Genomic DNA, 17,606 nt, shown 5'->3' on the forward strand with positions numbered 1-17,606 from the left:
TACTTGGTGAGGTGTTTGTGTGAATTAAAGGAGGTAATGCATATGAAGCATCACACAGAGTTAGGACACAATAAATAACAGCTATTACCATTTATTGAGCCTATAATGACAAACTCTACAAACACCCCTGAGGGAAGCACTACTCTGACATAAATTCATGCTATATTTAAAACAACTGAAAATAAGTCTTCTTCATGAGCTGGCTTTGATGTGAAAAAAGTTCTAAATTTCAACTTTGCAAAGTGGAAAACATTATACAGAAAATGGAGTAAATTGTACCGAACAGGGGGTCAGGGGGACCGGACAGGCTTGCTCTGGGCACACCGTTAGGACACACTTCCCCTCCACACAAAAGACCAGCAGTGGTGTGGTACCAGGCGTCTCTGTGGAACCCGGGACTCGAACAGCCATTTATTTATCAAGTAAACCTTGTACTCTTACTCAATTTCTGTACCTGGGTATTTCGCTTCCTTTTCTCCCTCTTTTTTATTTGTATCCCTTTCTCTTCTAAAATCGCTCTCCCTTTTCCCTTTCTCCTTTCATATTTTTACATATACAGCCCCTACTCCATACCCACATTCATATTTCAATTGACTACTCAGGAAATGCTTTCACAAATTAACAACCTTATATTTTCTTTTTTTATTGATTTTTTTAGTGGATTTACAATGTTGTGTTCATTTCAGTGTACAGCACAGTGATTCAGTTTTACATATATATATATATATATATATATATATATATATATATATATATATATATATATATGTACATATTCTTTCTCAGATTCTTTTCCCTTATAGGTTATTACAAAATATTGAGTATAGTTCCCTGTGCTATATAGTAGGATGACCTCTTCTTTTAAAGATGTCATACTAATTTTTCTTTAGCCTTAGGTTTTGTGTGTGTGTGTGTGTGTGTGTGTATAACCTTGCTTGGTAATGAGAGTCACAGAAAACTGCCTTTCAGAGAATTTCATCACATGATAGTGACTCTGTGTGCCTTTTTCCATTTCTCGGAAATCCGTAAGTGTGCATGTCAATTGCTTTCCAGGGCCCTGGAATTGCTATTTTGTCAGAACTCGACAGGGTAATGGCAGCAACTTGTCCTTCTTGGGGGACCACATATGCACCCTCAGATGCCTAACATAATTTTGTTCTGACATATATGTTCCATGAGCAGAGTAGGTAAGAGTTCAGGATCCAGAGTCAGGAAGTACTAGGTTTGCATCCCAATGCTGTTCTTACTGCTTACTAACTGGGTGACTGTGGGCAAGGCTACTGAATGATTTGTAACCTCAGTTTTCTCCTCTGGAAAACAGGGATAACAATGGTAGTTCCCTAATAGGGGTATTATCAGGATTAAGAGGTAATACAGGAATAGCTCTTAGTATGCGATAAGAGGTACAAAGTTTTCGTTGTTGCTACTGTTTTTGTTAGCATTAGGAGGCCTAGGATTGAATTTCATCTTTACCACTTACTAGCAGAGTGAACTTGGGCTAGTGCAATAGAGATAATTACACTGAACCTGTTTATTCCCTCAATGTATAAAGAACAAAAAGCCATATTAGTGTTTGATATTTTATTTTATTGTAAGACAGACATAATAATTACTATTTTGACATTAAATTCTTTAAAAATAATCATTAATAATAATATAATAATTATAATATTTAACTATCAATATTATCCAACTTCATGTAGTGCTTTGTCTTTCATTTGTATTTAATATTATAGTCCCCTTTTATACTATAAGCTCCATGAAGGGAGGGGTACATCTCATACATTTCTGTGAATCCCTCAGCAACTAGCACAATGCCTACTTATTGCAGGAACTCACATTTAAATGAATCAACAGACAAATATGCATTCAACCAACTTTCATCTCCTATGAGTCCGAGCATTCTATCAAGCAACTTGAAAAGATATGATAGCCACCCATGTAATACACAAAAAATTAAACATGCATGATAGAATTCATTGCTCGTATGATAAAAGAAATTTGAGTTAGGAAGGAACCTGAAAATGTTGGTCTATCTCCTTGCTCAGTGAGGAGTACCATTTGTGGTATCTCCCTTCATTCTCTACCTCAATAATTATTCAAATTCAAAGAACCGACTCTAATTCAACAACCTTAGTAAAACTCACCCTGACAAAATAACAGCAACAAAAATAAGAAGAAGAAGATGTTTTTTCAAGTATATACCATGCTAAGGATATCCCATTTGATGTCCACCACAAACCTTTAACATAGATATTATTATCGATTGATATTTTATTTTAAAGATGAGGAAACTGAGTCACAGACAGATTAAATAGCTTGCTCCTGGTCATAACAGATTGTAAGTGGAGGTGTTGGGATTCACACACAAGTCTATGTGACACCAGAGTCTGAGCTTCTTTTTATTAAATGAAGGAGCAGAATTTCCTGTTCTGCTCATTGGACAATTAATCTTGCAGTGAAAAAACCTCATAGTGCTGTCACTTGAGCTATTGTCTTAAGCTCTTGTTTGTATATGATATTGTTACTGGGTTTCCTATATACTTGTATCTTATTTCCTGAAAGTTTACATATTTGTGTTCCCACCACTATCTTACACATAGTAGAGACCCAGTAAATATTTGGCAGATTCACTAAAACCACCAGTGAAGGGATACAGTTTTCAAAGCAGCTTATTTCTGTGTGAGATAATTGTTCCTACTGTTTAAAACTCCTTAAATTCCTATAAACAACTTAAAATTATAGAATCCTAACACACAGGGATGATGTGATCTATTGCCTTCATTTTATGCTTGAGAAAACCTAAAGATAATTCACTTGCCCAAGGTCACAAAGCTATTAACTTGCAGATCCATGGCCATGAATCCTGGTCCCTAGAGTCACTGTCTGGTAATATTATTTCAGATATTTGAAAATAGTTTTGAGGCCCCTCTTAGTCATCTTAGGCCATAAGGTTTGAATTTCTCAGCATCTTAGACACTATCCTGGTTTTAGCCCAGTTTTCCAATAATCATAGTAACAAAGACTCTCTAAGGTACTGCAGGGGAACAGAAGCATTCATTTATTACTAATAGCATTTTCACTGAGTATAATCTTTATGTAAAATAATCTGGGGGGCTTCCCTGGTGGCGCGGTGGTTAAGAGTCTGCCTGCCAAGGCAGGGCACACAGGTTCGATCCCTGGTCCGGGAAGATCCCACAAGCCACGGAGCAACTAAGCCCATGTGCCGCAACTACTGAGCCTGCGCTCTAGAGCCAGTGCTCCACAATGAGAAGCCACTGCAATGAGAAGCCCGCGCACCGCAACAAAGAAATAGCCCTGCTCACCGCAACTAGAGAAAACCCGCGTGCAACAACGAAGACCCAACACAACCAAAAATAAATAAATTTATTTTTAAAAATAAAATAAAATAATAATAAAATAATAAAATAAAAATTTATCTGCCTATTGTTGGGTCATCCCATTTTGTAGTAATAAAACTATATTTTAAAAAAATAATTAAAAGAAAAAGACCAATTTATACAAAGATGGATTTAGAATAATTGCTACCTAGAAATGACCCAACATTTGGAGAATTTTTGTAGAATAATATATAGTCATGGAAATGATATGTAGACCAGATAGCAATAAGAAAAATTGTGTAATAAATGAAAAAAGTAAAATAGAAGATGGCATATTAATTTCAATGTATAGGGATGTGCAGAAATTAGAATTGTAAACTGTGGATCCTTTAAGGTAAAAGGGTTCTTTGTAAAATCTTGATGTTTTTTCCTTCCCTGGCATTATTGATTAAACCCACAGTAAGGACTGTAGTGCCCAGAGGTGAACACAGCTAGGGTATAGCGTTGTTGGAAACAGAGGGAAGAGGTGAGGAAGGATAGATCTGGGCCAGACTGCATGCCTCAGTCCATTCTGACGGCTGTAAAAAAGTACCACTGGAGGCGTGGCTCGTAAACAACAAAAACCTATTTCTTGAGGACAAGGATTATGTTTAATTATCTCTGAATCCCCAGCACCTACCATAATGCCTGATACATAGCAGATAATAAGCCAATGTTTGTTGGTGATCAATTACTACATCCAAGATATTGAAAGACAAGGGAAGATAGAAAATGTAGACACTAGGATGAACTAGAATTATCAAGGAAAACTTTACTGAGGAGGGAAATATACAAAGGTAGATCTTTTCATAATCAGAGAAGAGTATGAAAGTTACTAAAGGTAAAAGATAAAAAGCATAACAGGTAGTCTGTGATGAGGTGGAGAAGAGTAAATATGTTTTGTGTGATAAGAAGCAGAAGCAGTGAATGTGTGACATAATTAAATACTTTGTCCTTATAAAACTTTACTCTTCAGTACCATGTCTAGAGATTGTTAATGAAGACAACAATCCTAAACTTTGCTCCTTTTGGAAACCTCAAGTTGTATCAAAAACATACAGGAAAATGTTTCATTTAGATAAACAATATGGTATGTAAACAGTATGGCGAAAAACATGAGCCTTACAGGATGGCAAACCTAGGTTTGAATTTTAGTTTTGCCACTTAACTAACTGTATCTTGGGCAAGTCACTTAGCTCTTTGAGCTTCAGTTTTCTTTCTGTAAAATGGGAATAATAAGGCCTATCCCACAGGGCTGATGTGGGACTTGAATGTGGTAATTCTTGTAAGGTATCCAGTGTAGTGCCTGGTGTGTAGTAGATGGTCAGTAATCTGTTATTTTTAATAATGTAAATTGATGCATTGATGTGTTTGTGCTAAGTCAAGGTGGACGTTTGGGTTGTGTATGTTTGGGGACATGTACACTTGAGACTACTTGATCTGAGGGTAATTGGACTGTTTGAAATGGAAACACCCCAGAAAAGGACAATGTATAACATGGTGCTCCATGGCTGTTTATCTCTTTAAAATGAAGAAATGCAAACAGTTTTGAGTGTATGGGCAATTGTATAAGGTGAAGGCTCAAATAGGAAGCTAATAATTTTCTTACTAACTACCTGCTGTACAAACTGTCATGCAAATACTGCCTTATGCTTTATGTAAAACATTGGAACCCCCTATGACTTTATTCTTCTGCTTGGATTTTTTTCTGTAGTAAAATACATCATTGAATTAATTTCAAGTGTGTTTGTCTGTAAACCAGCCAAATATTTCCTTTTAAATACTTGAGCTCTATGTTGAATATACAGTTATGGCTCTTAGCACATTGCTTTTTTTTTCAGTATTAGATTTCATCCTCTAATCCTTTAATGGGTTTTTAGTTCCACATATACTAAGATGGCTCCGATCCATATTAAATGAAGATTTTTCATTTCATGCAGGTTCTTCCAGGGGACCCAGCCCCCTAACCATGGGAGCCCAGGACACCCTCCCTGTTGCAGCAGCATTTACAGAAACGGTCAATGCCTACTTCAAAGGAGCAGATCCGAGCAAGTAAGCCTGGGGCTTGTATTCTTGAATCCGAGCAAGTAAGCCTTGGGTCCATTGTATTCTCCAAACTCTATCCAATTCAGTGGGGACACCCTACATATAATTATTTCATTCCATATCCTAAAACCAAAAAAAAAAAAAATCCAGTCAACAGTAACAGGTGGCATACCTAGAATTAATTTGATTAGGAATATTAATTCATTGCTTTTTAAAAAAATATGCCAAAAGGTCCAGTAACCTAATCTAATACAGAAATCTCTGATTCAGTTTTGGTTGCAGGTTACAGAAAACCCAACCAACTCCATCAGCAATGAGAAAATGTATTAACTCACAAAAGGAAATGTCTAGATCATGTCTTTATTGTCTTAGTCTTTCCTGGGTGGGAGTCACCCACATATAAACTGAAACAATGGTGCATTGGAATGAGAGCCTGGAATAAAACCACCTTTCCATAACATCAGATATGTAAGAGGACAAGTTATGTGTTACCCTTGTTAAGTGAGGAAAAACTAGCCAAAAAAATAATCACAGCAAAGTAAAAATTTTAGATAAAAATGTACCACTCTCTATTCACATGAGCCTGATCACACTTATATCAGTACAACTTGACAATGGACTTTACCTGAAGGTACAAGCTTCTCTATAAGGTGTCCCATGGATGGGGTTCATGAAGTCTATGGATCCCCTGAAATTATATTTCATACCTAATGTATGTGTGCACATGCACATTTGTCCATAGACACTCTACAGTATTCATCAATTTCACAAAGGGGTTCAGATTCAAAAAAAAAAAAAGTTAAGGGCGATTATTAGTCTACACTGAAAACTAAACACCTAAGTCAAACTGGCTTTCAAGTGTGTCACCAATACAATTCCAGTTCTGAATCTGATGTATAAACAAAGGACAAACCTAGGTGAGGAAAGAATTGCTTTTTATTTTTTACTTGCAGGTACTAGAGCTTAGAAAACCTTGGTAGACATGGAAATAAAGATGAGACAAAAAATTAAATGTGCATATAGAACACTAGACTGTTTTATAAAAATTTTTGAAATAATGATAAGTATAATTAGAACTTGGAACTCTATTTTAAGTGAAAATCTGTATGACTGTTAACCCTCTTTACACTTCAGAAACACTAGTTTTGGGGTTTTTTTAAGTCTAAATCTAACAGTATTATGCTGGAAAACTAATATAATTAGTAACTGCACTCCGTTCTGGCCACTGAGATCTATCAATCTCCCTAAATATTCTTTTAAACAGCATTTAGGTTTTATTCTGGGCCCAGAGTTTTGCAGAGAAACAAATACTGTGGACGCTGGTGTCTTGGTTCATTTGTTCTGCTATAACAGACTAGGTGGCTTATAAATAACAGAAATTTATTTCTCAAAATTCTGGAGGCTGGGAAGTCCAAAACCAAGGCCCCGGCAGATTCGGTATCTGATGAGAGCCAGCTTCCTGGTTCATCGGAATCTTACATACTGTAAAGGGCTAAGGAACTTTGTGGGTCTCTTTTATAAAGGCACTAATCTCATTCTTGAGCGCCCTATCCTCATAACCTAATCACGTCCCAAATATCATCACATCGGGGATTAGGTTTAAATATATAAGTTTTGGGAGAACACAAGCATTCAGGCTATAGCGTTCTGGTTTCTCCCACGTCTCTTCTTTTTCATCTTCAGAGCAGAAAGATCATTTGCCATGACCAAGCATCAACAGCAACTAAAAGCTCCTCATACAGAATATGCATTTGAACTGTAAGAGAAAAGTAAGCATCATTAGCTTAGGTTGTATACAGACTTTGTATACATACATACATGTTTCTTCTGTAGACTCTTCTTTGAGTAAAGAATTTGCATGACTTCCTGTCACACCAGTTCTAAAGACTACTTATTACTGACTGACCTAGACCTTAGAAAGCTCAAGCTTCCCTGAATTGCAGGTAGAAACACACCCTTAAAAAAATGAGTAGTCGAAGATGTGGAGAGGTGTCTATAATGGAGTGAAAAACACTAGGGATCACACGAGAATGAATGCTTTTTTGTCTGCTTACTAATTGGCTTTCATTCATTCATTTATTCAGAGAGATCTAATTGGTAGTAGGGGTACTTCCACTTCTGATCCCCCTTAAAATCTATTTTCAATGTAACATGTCACTCCTCAGCTCAAAATCTTCCTAACTTGTTCAAAGTTAAAGCCAAATGCTTCATAATGGTCTATAAGATTTGTCCTTCACGACCCATCCCAGCTGCCACCTCTCTGATCTTGCCTCCGTCACCCTCGTCCTTAATCACTCCCCTCTAGCCACTCTGGCTTCATGGCTGTTTTTCTTTCATCAGCCCAACCCCATCTGCACCTCAGGGTCTTTGCATTTGTTGCTCCTTCCGCCTTAGTGAAATCTTCTCGCAACTATCTGAGTGACCTGCCCCCTCACTTCCTTCATGATTCTTCAGCAGTTTATCACAGACCTTCTATGTAAAACAGCAATTCTCCTGCCCCCTCCGCTGTCAACACTTCCTTTCTCCCTACTTCACTTTCTCTTCCTTCGTAGTTAACATACTTCCTGTTTTCTAGTTAATGAACATGCTAATTAACATGTTCCATGTTTTCTGTGTCCACTATCTGTCCCTTCCCCCACTAGAGTGTAAGCTTCATGAGAGCTGGGACTTTAAGTATTTTGTTCATTGTTATATCTTCAGTACCTAAAACAGGACCTGGCATGGAGTACCCAGTGCATATTTGCTGAACAAGTTGAGTTGAATTACTCACCTAACATTTACAGAATGTCTACTATGTGGCCGCCATTGTGCTAGGCAGGGATATATTGGTGGTGAAGACGATTGATATGGAAAATAAAACTTGTACATAAATATAATGCAAAGTCCACTATAGGAGAGGTGTAAATATGGGGCAATGGGAGTTAAGAAGTCCTTAATAATAATCTTTTTTAAATCCCAAGAAGTGGCATAGCAGCCTACCAGTCACCTGCGGACCTGTCCCTATACAAGCTGGGTCCTTCATCTTGTTTCGGTTTCCCCAGCACACTCCGACAAGTGTCTGCGGAGGTCTGTACCAGTGAGCCTGGTGTCCATGACTTTAGCATTCCCGTGATGTGGTACTTGAGCCAAGTTAATATTAGTGCTTTTCCTATGCCCTTCCTAATTAACTGAGCCTTTGATCGGTGGATGACTGCACATATTGAGTCTTTTTTCAATTCTATTGCCATAAGTAGTTGTAGCGTATACTGTATATTGGTAGATGGGAGATTTAGTATATTTCATTGAAATTATGAGATCTGAAATTGATGAACAGATCATGAAGCGACATTCTTCTAAATTTAATTTCATCTCCAAGCAGTGAATCACTTTAATTGCTGTTCCTTTGTTATTCACTTTCAAAGAAACAGCTCAAGTTCAAAAGTTCCATCATGGGGAGGAGGATAAAGCCAAACACAGTGCCACATAGAGGAATGATGTAGAAAAAGCATGTGGTTTTGCTTTGCCTGTAGTTCTCTCTCATCCTGTATCAAAGACTTCCCCATTTGTGTTCAGACCATACATTGGAAACAAAAATCTACTACTGGTATTCTGACATCTGAGTCTTTCTCAGTAGCTCAAAGGCAGAGAACTCCTTGACTTTGCTGCCACCTGGGGGAAACACTTTTCCCATCATTAGCTCCTATTTGAACAACTCTGGTGTTAGGAACTATTTCTCTAATTCCCAAGAAAACTTTAGGCTTCTCAGTTATAGTCTATCCTTCCCTTATCACGATATTTCAATTAGTTATTCAAGTGTATATCTCCCTGCTTAAACTAGAAGTTTGCTCAGGACCACGTTTGTCCTGTTTCTCACTGCCCATTCTAGTGTGTTACACAATGCCTGGTACATTGATTAGGCACCAATATAGAATTGTTAAATGTATGAATTTATTTTTAAAACACTTTATTGAGTTCCTACTCTGCACTGGGTTCTGTGTTTTATACCTTTGCCTTCCCAGAACCTAAGACACAGTACTTGCCTTCACAGTAGTAAATATGTGCAAGAAACTACAAAACAGTTTTTTTAAAAAAATCTGTCCTTGGGCTTCCCTGGTGGCTCAGAGGTTGAGAGTCCACCTGCCGATGCAGGGGACACGGGTCTGTGCCCCGGTCTGGGAGGATCCCACATGCCGCGGAGTGGCTGTGCCCGTGAGCCATGGCCGCTGAGCCTGCGCGTCTGGAGCCTGTGCTCCACAACGGGAGAGGCCACAACAGTGAGAGGCCCGCGAACCGCAAAAAAAAAAAAAAAAAAAAAAATCTGTCCATTTGTCCAAGGAAACTAAAGAAAGGAAAAACTAAAGAGGGCTGAATGGAGAAGATATTAAGGAAGACCTTGGAAAGGCCTGCCTTTGAACTGAGTCTTGAATATGAAAAGGAGTTTTTGCCTGGTACCCAAGTCAATAAAAGGGGATGATAAATAAAGGAAAGGAAGCAGCCTATGTGCGAAAGTGTGTATGCTTGAACAGAAAACCATGAGCTTAGTTATCAAAGCAGTAGAACTTATACTTTATGAGAGGGATGTATTTCTGATGACCTCACATAAATCAAATCCACACATTTCCTGACCAAAATTGGCCAGTGTTTCTGTTGACCAGCTAACATGATGCTGCCTGTGGTAACAGGCAGAACCCAGTTTACAAGGCTCTTGACCAGTTGACTTGGAAATCTTGCCATTCTAGACAGATGTTTCATTTGTGGGGATTCATATGGTTTTAAATTTACTTCATAAAGTACCTGTGTCAATATTTCCATATTGCAGTATGTCAGATTTCCATGATTTAAACTCACATGAAATGTAGCCACATCACACAGATAGGAACAATCATTACTGCTGAGCAAAGACTTTCCTTTAGTGACTGAGCATAGGTTGAAAATATTAATTTTTATATAGAAAATTTCAGATTGACATAGACACTGGATGGATTAACAAATCACCAAAGGTCTGACTCTGACAATTGAGATGCAGTTCAGAAATGTAATGTAACTGACGAGCCTGGGTGCTTCATCTACTGGCTTATACTGACTACTTCTCTCATAGTCCACCCGACACTGTAAGCCCTTTGAAGGCAGGGGTTCTTTTGCTCATTTTTTTTTTTTGAATTTTATTTTATTTATTTTTTACATAGCAGGTTCTTATTAGTTATCTATTTCATACATATTAGTGTATATATGTCTTTTGCTCATTTTTTAATTGCCTCCCCACTCACAACAAACAACCCCAACTTACATAGTTAGGCATCCATAAATGTTTATTGACTTAATAAATTCCACCTCCTCCCCTTGCTGAATTTCTTTCAAAAGAGAAACTTTGTCCTCCACCAAGACACCACTTAGAGCTCATTTTGAGCAACCTGGAAAAGAAACTGAGCAGATTCCTTACCAATTAAAAAAACATTTGAGCAACTACTGCTAACAGTGTACTGAGTGGTGGTAGGTGCTGAAGTCTAGTTTAACAAGTGCTCTGACTATTTATTATTTTCTTCTAGAGTCATCAGATAAAAATTTTCTTGCCCACATATTGAAAAACATTAAGAGTAGACTCAGCTTAAGAGGAAGTCCAGGCTTAGCACCAATTCATCACCAGTAAATCAAGCAAGCCTTATGGATCTAAAAGATAAAGAAGGAAGACAGCAGAGTTGGCACCAAACTGGGAGATCAGCAATATTCTCCAGCAGAGATGGAGGGGCAAACTTCCAGAAACAAGAATTCTTATTCAGAGCAGTTCAGAGTTAGGGATGATATTATCTGAGTGGGAGGAGGGGGCACATGGCAACTTTAGGAAGCTCACCTGCCCTCCACCTCTACCCCAAACCCAGCCTTACACATACAAGGCTATAGCAGTTCTTCACACAAGCTGTTTTGATGTGTGCCAAGGACCATCTCATCTGAGCCACTGTGCCTCATCAATCACAATTACACAGCATACAAGGTGACTGTGGGGCAAATCGAGTTTCCTATATTCAAGTGTGAGCGAAGTTTTCATTTATTAACCTCAATTTCCCTAGAAAGTACATGCCTGAACTTAAACTTGCAGAAATGGTACAAGGGTCAATTATCCAGATGTATAGGAAAGTTATAAAGAAGTTCATTCGTTTTAAATATTTACCATTTCCCAAAGAAGAATAATCTTTTTGAGATTTCTGCTTCTGGTTAAGGTAGAATAACAGGGACCAATTTACCCTTCTACCTGAAAACACTGCAGAAACAGACAAAATATATGAAACAATGATCTGTAAGACACAGGACCTCAGGTGAAGGACAGTGACCCCTGAGAAGTGAGATGTGCTGTATGATTGCCCCAACTGACTTCCTGGAGAGTTTCCAGGCCATGGCATAGGGAGAGCCCAGCAGACTCACAGGCATTCGTGGGAGGTGTCTCACTGAGGCACACTCCACTGCAAAACTGGCTGAGGAGGGTGCCCGAGGAAGCTAATGGCCCGTGTGTACCGCAGACCACCATGCACTGCAGAAGCTGGCTATGGAGAAGGTGTGCATATGATAGGAGCCTGGAGCCAGGGACCCCATCTGCATTAAAAGAACTGGGCACCACTGGGACAGCCCAGCCACACGTGCCTCAGGAGCCAGAGGCTGTGGAAGCTGCCAGTGTCACTGGGCACTAGCAAAGCCACACGGGTTGCAGTACCCACACTCTTGGGTGCCACGTGCCTCCTGCACTGCAGGAGCCTAGCTCTAGAAAAGCCTTGAGTACTGCAGAGGACTGCCTAGCAAGCGCACTGGAACCAGGAAGGGAAAAAAGTCTCTTCTTCCTGCAATGTCTCTCTAGTGCCCTCTACTGACAAAAAGTAAGATAGTGCCTGTTATGGTGGCAAAGAAAAAATATATTAATGGCCCAATACTAATTCTCTCAGAGCAGACAGTAAAGGGTGAATTGGAACTCCACTGATTTTATGTGGAAATTGACACAGTGATCCTAAGTTTCATGTGGAAATACAAATAACTTAAAATAGCCAAAACAATTTTTAAAGAGAACAAAGTTGGTAGACTAGTACTACTTGATCTCAGAATAACTTTAAAGCTACAGCAATCAAGACAGTATGGGATTGGTGTAAAGATAGACAAAATAGATCAATGGAACAGAATAGAGAATTTAGAAATAAGTCCACACATATATGGACAACTGAATTTCAACAAAATTACCAAGTTGATAAATTCAACATATGGTGATAAAACAATTAGATACCCATATCCACACACTAAAAAATGAATTTGGACCCATACCTCACAGAAAATATACAGAAATTAACCAAAAATAGATCATAAAGCTAAATGTAAAACTAAAAATTAAAAATTTCTAGAATAAAACATAGGTGAAATGTTTGTGACCTTGGATTTAGCAAAGATTTCTCAGATAAGACTCCAAAAGAATAAAGTGATTAGCTACAACCCATAAAAGAATAAATTGATGAATTTAAAATTTTTGCCCTTCCAATTACTCTTAAGAGAAAGAAAAAAAAACAAGCCCGACTGGGGAAAAAAATCTTTGCAAAGCATGTATTTGATAAATTACTTACATCCAGAATGTACAAAAAAAAAAAAACACCCAAATTAATAGGAGAACAGAAAACTCAATTTTAAAAACTGGCAGAAAATCTGAGCAGACACTTCACCTGAGTAAATAACTGATGACAAATAAGCACGTGAAAAGGTGCTAAGATCCTTAGCCATTAGGGAAGTGCAGATTAAAACAACAATGAGGGCTTCCCTGGTGACACAGTGGTTGAGAGTCTGCCTGCCGATGCAGGGGACACGGGTTCGTGCCCCAGTCCGGGAAGATCCCACGTGCTGCGGAGCGGCTGGGCCCGTGAGCCATGGCCGCTGAGCCTGCGCGTCCGGAGCCTGTGCTCCGCAACGGGAGAGGCCACAACAGTGAGAGGCCCGCGCACCGCAAAAAAAAAAAAAACAAAAACAAAACAAAAAAAAATGAGATACTGTTACTCACCTATGAGAATGACAAATAAAAAGACAGATCCTACCAAGTGTCGGTGAGGATGGGGAGGAACTGAAACTCTTACACTCAGCTGTATTTTCCACTTCAGAAAACAGTTTGGCAGTTTCTTCAAAAGTTAAAGGTACACCTGTCATGTGATCCAGTCATATATTTATCCAAGAGAAATAAGAGCATGTGCCCATACACAGGCTTGTACATGCATATTTATCACAACTTTATTTGTAATAGGTAAAAGATAGAAAGAATCCAAATGTTCTTCAACAAGTGAATGAATTTTCAAAACGAACCTGTGGTATATCCATATTCCACCCAGCAATAAAAAGTCATGAACTATTGATTCACACACTACATGGATGAATCTCAAAATAATTATGCCGAGTGGAAAAAAATCAGACCAAAAAGAAATCACACACCTTACAATTCTGTTTATCTAAAAGTTTAGAAAGTCCAAACTAATATGTAATGTCAGAAAATATATTAGTAATTACCAAGGGACATAGAGGGAAAGGATGGAGAAGGGCAGGAGACAGGAAAACAAAAACACAGGAGGAGACTCTTAAGGACATTGGATATCTTGATTATCTTGATTGTGTGATGGTTTCATAGATGTAGATTATGTCAAAAATGATGGAAATTTACACTATAAATAAGCACCAGTTATTATATATTGACTATACTTCAATAAAGCCCTTTTATAAAAAGGATTATTATTCCTTCCAAATTATCATCCAACTGTGTTAACTTATATATATGACTGATTTTATAATTTCAACCAGATAGACAAGTTAATGGAATAACGATCTAATTAAGTGGGAAGCAGGAAGTTTACCCCATGTGTCCGTAAAAGAACACACTCAAGGCATCAATCACATTACTCAGAGAACTAAAATAAGTCCCAGTGAATAGTGTGATAACATTGTGCAATTTAGTGTCTTCAAACATACTGCCATCAATTCAGCAGTCAAAGAGAGAGAATCACCAGAATAAATGATTCTGTTTGTGAGGTGAACATACAGACTTTTCTACAGAAAGAAAAAAGCAGCACTTTTCTTCTAATGGTGCAAAACCACCTTCAACAAAATAGCCACCTTTTTTGGAGACATGTTAAACCTTTGAGTCCTCAGGTCTTTAGAAATTGTAAGAGCTTACTTTTCCTCTCTTCTGCTGTGTCATATTGTTACAGAAATCTTTGCTTTTCACAACTGCTTTGATTCACATGTTGACCTAGGTTTCCTCTCTTTCCTCTCACGTGTTGTGATATGCCAGATGTATCGTGAAGATTACTGGAGAAATGGTGTTGTCCTTTCCTGCCGGTATCACCAGACACTTTGCCAACAACCCATCGCCAGCTGCCCTGACTTTTAGGGTGACAAATTTCAGCAGGTTAGAACACGTCCTGCCAAATCCCCAACTTCTCTGCTGGTAAATATATTTTGCACAAATTTTTTAGAGATGTGTGTGGCTTAGCACCTTATTCTTAGATGAGGGGTGTACTTTAGCAAAAGAGATACACTGTACTGAAATTACCACTACTCAGATATGTTTATAGATTCAATCCCAGAACTTTTACCAGCTGTAAAAATTGTTGGTGGGTGATTGTGTGTGTGTGCATATATGTATTTTAATGGCCAACTATCTCAAGTGGCTAAAGAGACATTTAGAGTAATGAAATCTGCATTAGTGACAATTTAGTCATTGTTTGTTTTGCTTTTCACTGGTAGACAATGGATGAGGATGGTGGAAAATGAGCCCAATAAAAAAAATCCATTTGTTGTATTAGCATCTTCTAAAATCAAATGATATCTGAACTATGAGCTACTCTTCATATAAGCTTGAAAATCTCTTTGTTAAACATGTAATTTCATTGTACTGTAATGATGATTGTTTTGATGGGACTTTACATGTATGGCATCAAAGAAGCTTATGTGAATTTGTTTACATAAATACACTTCTTCACATTTCCTATTAAAACTGAATTTGATGCCTTTATCATTCACACAACACACACATATATACATGCTACTAAAAAATGATCCACTCTACAAGTTAATTATTGACAATGGATGAGACAAGAAAAGTCATTCTTGACAGTTTTTTCCATCCATAAGTCCTGATATTCCATCCAAAATTCTCTCCCTAAAATGGCCACTTTTTCCCTGTTATCATCACTTCTTCTTTCCAAATGATGACTATCATTTCCGTGGACCACAGCAACTGTTTTCCTCCTTCCCTCCCTGCATCCAGTCTTGCCCCACTCCTACACACAATAACCAGATGACCTTTTATGAGGTAAATCAGGTTGTCCTCGCTCGTAGTTCTCTGATGGCTTCCCATTGCATCTGTACCAGAATCCAGACTTGTTACCATTGCCTTCAAGACCCTGAGTCATCCACCCTTGCCTGTCTGTGTCCTCATCTCCCACCCTCCTCCTCAGAATCCTTGTAGCTACAGCCAGACCTGCCAGTCTTGGGAACTGCTGAGTCCTTTCCCACATCAAGACTTTGTATGCTTGTCTCCTCTGCCTCCAACAGGATTTCCACCCTTCTTCACTGGACTCTTACTCATCCTTCAGATCTCAGCTCCACTCAGCCTCCCCTGACCTCCCCACTCTCCTCCCCACTCCCACATGAAATCACATCGCCTTGTTATTCTCTCTCAATCTTCCCTATTCTTCCCTTTGTCACACTTACTAAAACTAATAATTACATATCTATTTGTTTTCTTCATCCATCCATCTCCCCCACTAGACTGTAAAATCCATGAGGGAGTAGAACACATCTATTGGTTCACCACCGTATCCTCAGTACCTTCCACTATGCCTAATAAGGACTTGAGTAGTCTTTGTTGAATGAATTAACATTTCAACTATAACTTAGAGAATTTTGTCAAGCTGGATATTTATGTAGAAATAACTAAAGGTTATTTGGAATCTGAGGACCAATACAGTCACTCTCTTTCTCTTGCCTGAGTGAGACTTTTTCGCTCCCATGATGAAAAACAGTCACAGGTGTTTCAGGTGATGACCAAGATCACCTCCTTCTCTTTGGTCCTTGCGATGGTTTAATTGGCAAACTTGATTCCAGGCTTAAAAATACAAAAGAAATGCTCACCCTTTAAATGAAAAATAAATGTGAAATGATCAAGATTGGAAATTGGGAACTTCTTATTTCAGTTTCCCTCCGTGTTTTTGATGTGCACAGCGAGCCACACAGTGAGTTAATTTTATTTTTCTAGGTTCCTCCATCTGAAATTAGGAATTATGTGCCACCATCTCACCAGTGTGTCTGTAAATATCACTGGTGTGATGCTTATAGCTTTTGTTGCACTTTTAGGCAGTTATGTTGCCAAGTCCTTAGGCATATGTGTCAGAGTTTTATACTTATATTAATAAATCAGTCTTATGAATTGAACTAAATATCAGTCTGAGAATGTTTTGTGTGTCAAAACATTATATGGACCCTTAGGTTGTTTTTATTTAACAAAACAAAAACGAAACAATTCTTATTAATTTGTACTTTATTAACTCTAAGTAGTTGATGATTGTGTCAGGGCTGTGATTGGTGACCCATCAGTCCTAGAGACGGTTTGGTTTTGGTATGTAGCTCCACTCCACCACCTCTGCTGCCACACCTACTTTTCAAAAGGCCATGGAACCAAGCATTATTCTCAAATGCTGTTCAAGCCTTTCTTCATCTGTTATCTTACACCCAGCCAATCTTCTCAGTTATCCTTACTGAAAGACTTATTTAAGTTAGCAGCTTGGCCCCTGGAGACATTTGGGTTTGCAATCCCTGTGACAGGGACCAAATTGAAATTTACTTCTACTTTTCCCTTATGAAAGGGATTGGCTTACAAAGGATGTTCAGGAACAATCGCTAAACCAATTGAGTCTGAAGAATTCTCAAGGCTTTATGAGTATTCAAGAACTGCATCTCTGTGCAAGCTTTTGATTGACAAACCTTTCTTGACTATTTGTTAAAGCAAGTTCTCTGAGGAATTATCATAGATATATGACTTAGCTTACTTTGTTATTAAACATATAATTGGGATTTTCTCAGTTATTTGGATTTACTTAGCACAAATTAATAAAATGTTACTGGATATTAATTCCACACCTCTTTTTGTATAGTGGGAAAGTATGACCTGCAGTAAGACTGACCTGGGCTGGAATC

General features: G+C 38.2%; 1 protein-coding gene across 1 annotated transcript in view; it reads left to right on the forward strand.

Moving 5' to 3' along the window:
* SGIP1 (SH3GL interacting endocytic adaptor 1) overlaps positions 1–17,606 on the forward strand; it is a 127,092-nt gene that overhangs the window by 100,975 nt on the left and 8,511 nt on the right. Inside the window, exons 19-20 of the mRNA XM_060119528.1 lie at positions 5,321–5,432; positions 14,701–14,856. Of these exons, the coding sequence (XP_059975511.1) occupies positions 5,321–5,432; positions 14,701–14,856 (268 nt within the window). The remainder of the gene's footprint in view (positions 1–5,320; positions 5,433–14,700; positions 14,857–17,606) is intronic.

This window comes from Mesoplodon densirostris, chromosome 2 (assembly GCF_025265405.1).
Source record: "Mesoplodon densirostris isolate mMesDen1 chromosome 2, mMesDen1 primary haplotype, whole genome shotgun sequence".
Lineage (NCBI taxonomy): Eukaryota > Metazoa > Chordata > Mammalia > Artiodactyla > Ziphiidae > Mesoplodon > Mesoplodon densirostris.